Here is an 11365-nt window from a genome sequence, read left to right on the forward strand (position 1 = left end):
GTTTAATATCGAACCGGCCGAGATGATCTCCACTCTCAAAAGCTTGAGAAACAAAGTGCAATGGCCCAGCAAAATGAGGTCTTCAGCCGACCGACGAAACTCATCAAAATTGTGTGACTTTCACCAAAACCAATGCCACACTACTCGAGATTGTCGGGGCTTGTATGATGAGGTTATTGAGTTGTTGAATCGGGGACACATCAAGGATATGCTGACCTAAAAAGGGAAAGAAACCATGGCCAAAAGAAAGAAGCGAGAACGGACCCCACCGGTTCACCCTGAACCAAAAGGGTCGGTTGGAGTAATTATCGACGGATCAGAGATCAGTGACATATTGCATTCGACTGCAAAAAAGAATGCTCGAAAAGCTGTCAATCTAGTCCTTCGTTCCACTGAACCAGTCATAGCACCATCCGGTCAGATCATAAGTTTCGTTGACGACGAAGCCACACAATTACTCAATCCACACCACAATGCTCTGGTAATCTCTATTCTTGTTACTAATTATACATTAAATATGTCTTAATTGACAATGGCAGCTCAACGAATGTCCTCTTCTTGAGCTATCTCAAAGCAATGGAAATCGACGGAACTCATATTGTCGATCGATCGACCATACTCCTGGGGTTCAACAGAGAGCAACACAAACTTTGTCATGCTAAATAGCGCTTCTCCGTACAATATTAAATTCAGTTGACCATTGATCAATGAAATGAAGACAGTTCCCTTCATATACCACCAACTGATACGCTTCCCTACCAAATGGGGGGGTTAAGGAGATTAGGGGAGAACAATTTGCTTCCCAAAACTGTTACACCAATGCTTTGAAAGGTAAAACGAATGACTTATAGCAATTACAATAACTGACACCTTCTGTCGACCACGCCACTCCAGTTGACAAGATCCGCCAGATATGGAGGAATTGGACGACATACAGATCCATCCAGACCACAAAGTACAGATTGGCACGCGGCTCGAGTATGATATTCGGTCCAAGTTGATTGAATTTTTCACGGAGAATCATGACTATTTTACAGTCCATCGACTTCAAGTTGATCCAGATCATGAGCCTGTCAAACAAAAGAGAAGAAAGTTTGATCCCGAGCATAATCACATCATCAATGATGAAGTCTAAAAGCTTATTGACATAGGCTTCGTTCGTGAGGTCCAATACCCAAATTGGTTAGCGAATGTTGTTGCAGTGAAAAAGAAAAACGACAAGCATGGAGGGTCTGCATCGACTTTACTTATTTGAACAAAGCATGTCTGAACGATCTGATAAGAATCCCACATCGGAAAATGGTGGGTTTGGAGTCTAGTTTATAAGGGAAGACAAACCTCCTATTGTCAACCTGGGTTTTCAATAGAGAGTTAGGCCCAAACTTGTGATGTTAGACTTGGGCCCTCATCCCGTGTGGCGGGTATTCATCATTGGTGTTTTCATTGAGAGTGCACGCGCCTGCGTGTAGGCCCTTGGGCTGGTACTATCGTAGGCGGGCTTGCCCCAGAGCCCATTCCTTTGTGGTGTTGGGTTAGCAAACAGTGGGCCGTGTCCATTGTGGGCGGGTTGAAAAAGAGAAAAAGACCGTTAAAAAAAAGAAAGAAAAAAGGACGTTATAAGTAATCGGGAAAACCCTAGATCCACTGGACCTGGCAAGGCTATGTGACCCTGGCTCGCAAGGCTTGGGGCCGTATGTCGAAATGGTACAGTCAAGGCCATGCACGAGGACGTGCATGCTCCCAAAGGGGGAAGATTGATGAAAATCCCACATCGGAAGTTGGTGGGTTTGGAGTCTAACTTATAAAGGAGGACAAACCTCCTATTGTCAACCTGGGTTTTCAATAGAGAGTTAGGCCCAAACTTGTGATGTTAGACTTGGGCCCTCATCCCGTGTGACCGGTATTCATCAGGATCCTTTCCCTCTCCCGCATATTGATATGCTTGTCGCTTCAACTGCTGGGCATGAACTCAATTTCATGGATGCTTTTTTGGGCTACAACCAGATTGTCATGCATCTGAATGACTAGGAGAAAACTTTGTTCATCACTGAAAGAGGTATTTTCTGTTATAAAGTTATGCCTTTTGGTTTGAAGAATGCAGGATCGACATACCAAAGGCTGGTAAACAAAATGTTCCCAGCTATGCTGGGCAAAACCATAGAGGTCTACATCGATAACATGCTGGTGAAATCCTTGAAAGCTGAAAGTCATCTGGAGCACCTGCGAGAGGCGTTCAAAGTACTTCGAAAGTACAATATGAAACTAAATCCAACCAAGTGCTCTTTTGGAGTGTCGGGCAGAAAGTTCCTTGGATACATGGTGACTCAGAGGGGAATAGAAGCAAATCCGGATAAGATTCGATCGATTTTCAATATCCCATCCCCAAGGAATAGGAAAGATGTGCAAAGGTTGACCGGGAGAGTTGCAGCCCTCAGCAAATTCATTTCCGCTCGTCCGACCAATGACATAGTTTCTTTAACATTCTTCACAAATCCAAGGACTTTGAATGGTCGATTGAATCAGAAGAAGCCTTACAATAGCTGAAGGAGTATTTGGTATCAGTACCACTACTCTCCAAACCAAAACAGGGTGAGTCACTTCTATTGTATCTTATAGTTTCTGAAGCAGCCGTTAGTGCAGTGTTAGTCAGGGAGGAAGATGGCTGACAACTGTCGATTTACTACGTGAGTAAAAGCTTGCTTGACGCGGAAACAAGGTATTTCCAACTTAAAAAGTTAGCCTTGGCACTTATGGTAGCCACCCGAAAGTTACGACCGTACTCCAATGTCACTCGATCATTGTTGTGACAATCTTTCCGCTACGAAACATACCCCACAAGCCCGAATTGTCTGGCTGATTAACGAAATAGGCCGTGGAACTCAGCGAACATGACATTGGATTCCTACCCCGAATGGTGATAAAGTCTCGAGTGCTGGCTGATTTTATTGCTGACTTTACTCCACCAATAGAGACCCAAATGAAACACGAATTGTTGTGCCTGACGGAACATCCAGAAGGAACGTGGTCCCTTTCGGTCGATGGATCCAGTAATATGAACGAGAGTGGTTTTGGAGTGGTGCTCATTTCGCCATTGGGCAACATAATGCAACAATTAATCCATTGCGGGTTTCAAGCCACTCACAAAGAAGCTGGGTATGAAGCTCTTATTGCTGGATTAGAGCTTGCAAGGGAACTTAAGGTTAAGAAGATTTCCGTTCGGTCGGATTCATAGTTGGTCGTTAACCAACTACCTAGGACTCATTAGGCTCGCGGGACCAATATGATAATGTACTTGGAGTTGGCATAGAAGCTTCAGGACACGTTCAAAGAATTCATCATAACGTAAGTGTCATGTCTCGAAAACTCGCACGCAGACGCATTGGTTAACCTAGGCTCTGCATTACAATCGAGCAAACCCCAATTGATAAAAGTCATGCACCTAGAGATCCAAGCAACCCAAGACATTGACAAAATCCTAGCGATCTCCACTGAAGATAGCTGGATGACCCCATTGATAAAATACATTGATAATGGAGAATTGTCGCTCGACGACTCAGGGTAGGAGCAGTACGATTCACCCTTTACGAAGGCCAACTCTATAAGAAGTTGTACTCAGGACCGTTGCTCCATTGCGTGATGACCAAGCAAGGTGGAAACATTCTCGGAATTACACGAGGGAGAATGTGGAAACCATTTAGAAGGAAGAAGTTTGGCTAATCGAGCTTTAACGAGCGGTTACTTCTGGCCTACGATGCAAGTTGATGCTGCCAACTTCGTCCGACTTTATGACAAATGCCAGCGCTTCGCCCAAGTCTCTAACCTTCCCTCTGAAAAAATTCACCTCACGCTCGTGCCATGGCCCTTCATGCATTGGGGAATGGATGTCGTTGGCAAATTACCGGCCGACTCAAGACAAAGGGTATATGTTCTCGTCTTAACAGACTACTTCACAAAGTGGGTCGAATAGAGGCTTTCAAGCAAGTCCGAGATTATGAGGTGAAGACATTTATATGGAAGAATATTATTTGTAGGTTCGGCATTCCCAAGAAAATCACGACCGATAAATGGCTCTCAGTTCCTGAGTCATCAATTCTAAGTTTTTTGCAACAAGTGCGGGATCAAACTGTATTATTCCACTCACGCAATCCTCAGTGGAACGAGCAGGCTGAGTCCTCCAACAAAACCATCATGAACACTTTGAAGAAGAGACTCGAGGATGCTAAAGGCAAATGGCCGGAAGAATTGCCAGGAGTATTATGGTCTTATCGGATAACAACTAAGACCCTAACAGGCGAAACTCCATTCTCGCTAGTATACGGGTCTGAAGCAGTCATCCCTATCGAGGTCAGACTTCCCTCGGCCAGATGTTAGTGGATCGACCAGGACACGAACGACTAAATGTTGCTGAATAATCTTGAAATGATCGATGAACTCAAGGAGGAGGCCAGGGTTCGAACGACCATTTATCAACAAAAGGTTACGCATCACTACAACAAGAACGTCCGAGCCAGAGTTTTTCGAGTTGGAGACTTTGTACTTAGAGAGGTTTTTCAGAACATCAAGGAGCATGGAGCTGGAAAGCTAGGACAAACTTGGGAAGGACCATATCATATTAGGGAAGTTGTTGGACAAGGAGCTTACAAGCTTACTGCCAAAGACGATCGGGAGTTGAACAACAGTTGGAACACTATCCATCTTAAGTTGTATCATTTTTAACTAAATAAACTCCCTATTTTGACTCTAACATTGTTCGAACAACCAGTATAAATATATGAAACACGAGTAAACCAACTCATATTATATATCAAGGAAAAGTACGACCAGAACAAAATATCAAGAATACTCAGCTTTTCCCAAAAAAGTCCAAACCTAGCGGACACAAAACCAAAAATCTGATTTTTACTTGGCTATCCCAAAGATCCTAAGAATTTCTATGCTAAATGACGGATGACACGAAGTCGTATAACCGTCGACTATTTCTACCAAAGAAAATTTACACAATAGGGGGATCACCATCATCGACTACATTATCACCATCATTCGCCTCGTCATCATCATCTTCCTCCTCATCTTCAGCGAACATCTTCAAATATTCTTCGTGATTGTGGATGTGAAGATCAACCTCCCCTTCATATGATTTCCCTTCCTTGAATTCCCGTATCAAATTCCTAGTCGTACAGATGATCGGATAATCAATCGTAGACTCCAATTGCTTCTTCAGGTCGGTTTCTTCGCATTGATAATGGCCACTGCCTCTTTCTTTTTCCTCAGAGCCACTTCGACCTTAAGCTCCTGAACCTTGTGTGAGGCACCAATATACTTCTTTTTCATCAGGCCATACTGATCACGCATGTATAAGCAGCCTTCAAATATCTGCAAAGGCTACTTCATCCTCGTGCTCCTACATACAATACAATTGATGAGATACATACCCTGAATGCATGAGTAGCATTGAAGTCAGCTATACTCTCAGTAGTATAGTCAGTAAATTCATTAATGTCAACCAAAAAAACTAGGCCGCTAGCCACTATAATAAATGCCCTGGTTCGGAGAAAGTAGAAGTCCCAGTTGGAAAAGTAAAAGTTGCATTGTCTGAAGATTCCTCAGGCTCCTTTACCTTCATCTTTGGCCTGTCCGATTGGAGTGACGAAAGGCAGTCACCTTCCATGACATCAAGTGAAGTAATTCCACAATGTTCGGAACGACCTCAGTAGCAGCCTTCTTCGTAGTCTTCTTTTTCTTAGAGGATTTCTCTTTCTTGGCCTCCTGAGCCGCTTTCTTTCTTCGTTCAAACACATCTCTAGCTTTCTTCACATCAACCGGATAGGCCATTGTATCGTCCGACAATCCTTTCTCTTCTATATTCAAATTCCGCAGAAAAGAAAATTGGTACCCTAATAATTCGTAGATCTTGTCGTGCACAAAACAGTACTTAAATCTTTAAAACTTAGGTACAGGGGTACCTTCTTGTAAATCCTGGACGTACGACCACAAGGAACTTCTGCTTAGGTTTGCTTCTTTTAGGAAATCCTTCTAGTTCCATTGTTTGACAGTCAGGTCCCTGACAAAGTTGTTGAAAGTTCGCTTGTAATTATCACAAACGAGTTTCGTGCTCAGGTTCCCTACAAAAAAAGAAATATAAGTTCTAGTCAGTCAATTGCAAACGAAATAAATAGTAGAGTATACTTACTAACTTTTCTCCAAGGGAAAGGAATTCCGTCTGATCCACCAGGGCCAAATATCATCTCCCCTCGAACCCAGAAAAAATAGGGTTTCCAACCTCGATCAGCTATCATCAAGTTTAAAACTGGATGGCCTTGCTTCTTTCTATACAAATTGAAAGTATATCGACCAGGATCCCCTGGATGCTCCTTCAAATAATAACAATTTAGCAACTTCTTGTACCCAAACGGATGTCCCAGTCTTTCACTGAGACATTCGACTACAAGCAAAAGTCTCCATCCATTTGGCATAAGCCGGGTTGGAGCAATGCGAAAGAGACGTAATACATCCCGTGCTAACTTCGGTATCGAAAAATGAAGACCTAGCTTAAATGGAGCCTCATACATAGCGATCCACCCCAGCACATCCCACCAATCAGCTCTTATCTCCATCCTGGCCGAAAATTTATACCATGTGACAAAAAAGAAGGAAATAAACAAGAAAGGCAACAATTCTCACTTGTTTGCTATATAAATAATTAAGAATAGACACACAAGTGCTAGAAGGACAACTGATCTTTTATTTCTTTATCTCTTTATACAAGTTACAACGACTAGACAATAATTGAAGTGCAAAATATATATTACATTGCAGACAATATATTCAAAATGTTCTATCAGAGTTTTCAATTTCAATTAGTGACATTGAATTGTTCTACATATAGAGTCTCCTCTTCAAATGACTGCACATATTTAGATCAGGCTGAAGAATCATGGATAGTAGAAAAAAGTCTTGCACAAAATAATGTGCAAACAATAGCAGAACTACTGTCCCTAGATCGTGATGTGTGTTGGAAAGATAGTTGATATAGATGCATCGACCGGTTGGTGGTACAATGCATGCACAAAGTGTAAATTTGGAGTTACTAACTATGAAGGAGTGTTATCCTGTAGAAAGTGTGGGCCAATCGAACAACTGCCAATGCCATGGTAATACTTGAAATAAACAAATATTGATTCTGGTCAAATATTATATATTATTAATATTTATTCTGTGACAAATATTTCTCTTAAACCAGGTACAAGCTCAATATACAAGGCACAGACACAACTGTCACTGCAACATTTCTTATCTTTGGGAAGATTGCTGAAAAAATGCTCAAAATTCCAGCAACCATATTGTCTGATTTACCAGGTTCTAATAGAACAATTGTCCCACCAATCATGAAGGAAATATGTGGGAAGATATACAATTTTACTGTCTCTATCAACAACAGAAACAATGACGGTAAGCTCCTCACATTTAGCGTCTCCCAAGCTAATGAAGAACAACAATATTTGGAAGTCAATGACACGAAAGACAGTGACAATGTCAAACAAACTACAACTCAATCCCCACAAAGTGATGAAGATAATGATAAAAAAGAACAGCACCTCAGCAATGATTCCACCAGAGAAGGCAACCGCAAAAGAAACAGGTAAATATACTCTAAATTTATTTTATAAACCCCACTAAACTACAAATCTACTAATAATGTCAGATAAACTTGCAAAATTTAATCTCTTGCTACCGTAGATACAGTTTATTATCCATATTATGGATCATTAATGAGGTTTCTTTTTCCTGAATTTAGTTGCTTTTGAATATCAGTACCGTAATTTGCATATTCAATTCACTTTGTTTCGGCTATCATTTCATGACTTCCATCTGTCTCAATTCCTTTTAAATAACCATAACCAAAACATCTTCAAAGAACATGGAAATAATCAATAATATATCTCTCTAAGCTTTTCTTTTTCCTTTCTAAACCAGTTGTGGTTTTTCTATTATACATGCAGATAGGTCTACAATAATTGCGCAACTATGTTAAAAGACAAACATGATGTTAGTAGAACATGAATCAATAATCACGCATCTTCATTTCTTGAATTTCTATATTGCTATGACAATACCAATATGTATACAATTATTTCTTCTTAAAATATTGATTAGCAAACAATGGTTGATTGTTTTCATAAATACAATTCTCCCTGTAATTATTTTATGCATTCTTTTCTACTATATAGGGAGTTCATGCAAATACAAGACAAGGATTCCGAAGATAAAGATCTACAACAACAACCAAAATCTGCAATTTCAAAGGGCAAGCGAAAAATTTGATGGACTCCTAAGAGATGGTATGAGTTTAACGCACTTTTGTCGTTCATATGTGCACATTTTGTGTAGATACTTGTACAGGAAGCTACCTATGAAGACTTCTACAGGAAGCTACCTATGAAGATGTTCTAAGATATTGGAACAGAACTTGGGATCTCCTCTAAGTAAGAATTCTTCGAAAAATACTTTGTAAAATATAAATTTCTCGGAGCATGAATAGTAAGACTAGATGTTATCAATGCTTTTGTTATGAATATACTAAGGTATTGGAAGATAATATCTACTTATATAAATAGTATACGGAGACAAGTCTTTAAATGAGTACATTTTCTTCTTAATTCCAATGGTTAACACAGCTTAGAACGTCTCACACTTTACAAATTAAATGATGTGTGTTTGCCAGGAAAATGATGTTCTATTATAGGATTGGCTTTCTACTATACTTTATGAGTTAAATTATTTGGCATTACTCAATTACTCCATTTGTTCCGCTATATTTAGCTCTTTTATTAAATTCTCAGACATTCCTCTCCACAACTATATTGAATTCATGCAGAGTATAAGACTGTCAAATTCCGATATGCTTAAATGATTGGCGTCGTATGGTTGCCACAAACAAATATGAGCAACATATGCAACGGCCAAATTAAATTCTCTATTTTTCCTGTCTTCCACTCGATGTGCCTTTTTGCCGTGCTTCTAAGCTTTCTTATAAACCACGTATACCAAATACATCACTAACAGTCAAAAAGCATCTTTACATCGTTTACAACGATCTAATGCCTAGCAAAAAACAAAGACGCCCACAACTAAAAAACCCAACCACGAAGTAAATATAACAATGAAGACCCAACTAAGAAATAACCATTCATTGAATCTGACAATATTGACTACTAGACATCTACAAAGCCAAATCAACAATTAATACAACATGCATCATGACAGTGCAAGATACAAGATAAGGGTCACTAGAAGACGAAAACATAGAAAACCATCTTGCATGTGCCAAAAAAAAATGAACGCCCAAGATTAAAAGTTGAAAGAAAACAAAAATTACACACTTATAAAATCTGCGTACTCCATAAAGTAGACCTCTCTTTACCGAATATCTCATGGACACCATAGAAGTTCAATGTCTCTGAACGTAGTCTTCTAAGAATGAGGTAGAAAGCCTTCAACCAATTGCTCAACCAGGGTATACAAACTCACTTTCTATCAACTTCCACGCCGTTGATCTGCTACAATAATACAGAAGACAACACCTTCTCATCCACATCTACATCTATCTGGTAAGTATAAAACATTTACAACCAACAAAGGTTGACTCATCTATTTCACCTGCAGTTTATATCAAAAAAACAGTTCGCACAGCTGCACTAAACTTTCTTCTAATGTTATACTATGGATGCTTTCAAACTATTCTTAACTACATCATTTTTTAGTGCACAAGCACATAATAAATTCCTCCCCATACAATTTCAGGTAAAAAGAAGCAATGTTTTCGTCAACAATAGCAAGAAAATTAAACACCACAAACTTATATGGAAACAAACTTCACAAGCCAATAATGGACCTACAATGGCTTACTATGCAACTAGAAGCTGCTGCAACTGATGACAGTACCTTGATGGAGAAAGAATTGGAATTGATAATTCAAACTGCAGAACAGGTATTGAAAGAGAAAAAAGCTCTCAAAAAGAAATTGGAAGTTGAATTAGCGGATTCAAATGCATCTTCACATGTGGATCTTTCTTACAGAATCAACAGCCAATCAAAAAATGACCAAGAGAGACAGACAAACAAACTGATGAAAAACATTATCCTCAACCATGCAAGACTTCTGATATCTACAAAAGAAGGAGATAAAAGGTTCTTCCTTAAAGATATTAAACAGTTGTACCAACAAGCAGAGAAATTGTACAACCTAATCACGCATCAATCAAAAGGGCCAGTCTGGGACACTAATACAGATAGCATCATGCACAAGAATATAGACACAGCAGACAGGACAACAGAAAACATGGAATGGTGTAGACTTCAATTGGAAACACTAACTCTCAATGCTGTGACACATCTGAAGAACAAACTTCAACACTCTGAAGATCAAGAAAATCAAGCAAACACACAACAAAACTCAGCAGAAGACAAAAATTTGCAGGAAGAAGAAAATAACACAAGTGCTGGAGATTTTGGGCCCACAATATACAATGGAAGATCCTATATCCCCTTAATCTCTGATATTCTACATATCAGGGAACTTCTGAACTACCACGCAGGACACAACGACCCAGAAAATATGGGAACAGAGGAAGCCGGCAACTCAAATCCGAAAAAAGGGAAAACGGGTACAGGCCATTGAAGACAGAAGAAAAGCCCTTTTCAACTGTGAATATTTCAGTGAAGCACAAGAACCTGCTCCTTTTGTATCTTCAAGATGTCTATAGCTGTATATAACTTCAAAGGCAGGAGAAAAACCAAACAATGACTACGAAAAAGACCAACACCACAATCACAGAGCAGCTACGCCTCTTGATGTACTTTTGTCCGTGTAAGACCTATGTAAAACTTTGTGAAATATAGCACAACTTTGAAACCCAAAAAACAGACACAATGATGCCAAATCAGAGTCTTCGCGCTACTAAACATGCAAAATCCAAAATCAAATTTGTTGCACACACATATTCTCACCCCCACCGCAACGCGCGGGCCAGCTCCTAGTTACAAATATAATCTTAAACCTAGGTGAAGGAACGATACATCTAGCCATCATTATTAAAAAGTAACATGTATGCTAATTCAAATAGCTTCTCAAATGGAGTTAATGTCGAGTTAAGTAAAACATAGTAAAATATTTTGGAGTATATACTACTTGAATTTTAGTGCAACTGATTAAGACAATAGTATTACCATGTTTGGATAACTAGCTGATATTATGTAAAATACCAAACTTGCATAATGACAATTTTTTTAAAATTACTATAAATATAAAATAAAAATAATTTAAACCATTAGATAATAAAACTTAATTTTGTCATTAGATAGTAAA

At 39.4% G+C, this 11365-nt stretch overlaps 1 protein-coding gene across 1 annotated transcript; it reads left to right on the forward strand.

The window, feature by feature from the left end:
• Positions 1–7005: 7005 nt before the first annotated feature.
• LOC119996917 lies at positions 7006–8640 on the forward strand. Its single transcript, XM_038843698.1, has 3 exons — positions 7006–7151; positions 7241–7639; positions 8229–8640. Exons 1-3 carry the CDS (start codon positions 7006–7008, stop codon positions 8320–8322), a joined length of 639 nt encoding a protein of 212 aa, XP_038699626.1. The 3' UTR covers positions 8323–8640.
• Positions 8641–11365: the final 2725 nt, after the last annotated feature.

This window comes from Tripterygium wilfordii, chromosome 4, assembly GCF_013401445.1.
Source record: "Tripterygium wilfordii isolate XIE 37 chromosome 4, ASM1340144v1, whole genome shotgun sequence".
In the NCBI taxonomy this organism is placed as follows: domain Eukaryota; kingdom Viridiplantae; phylum Streptophyta; class Magnoliopsida; order Celastrales; family Celastraceae; genus Tripterygium; species Tripterygium wilfordii.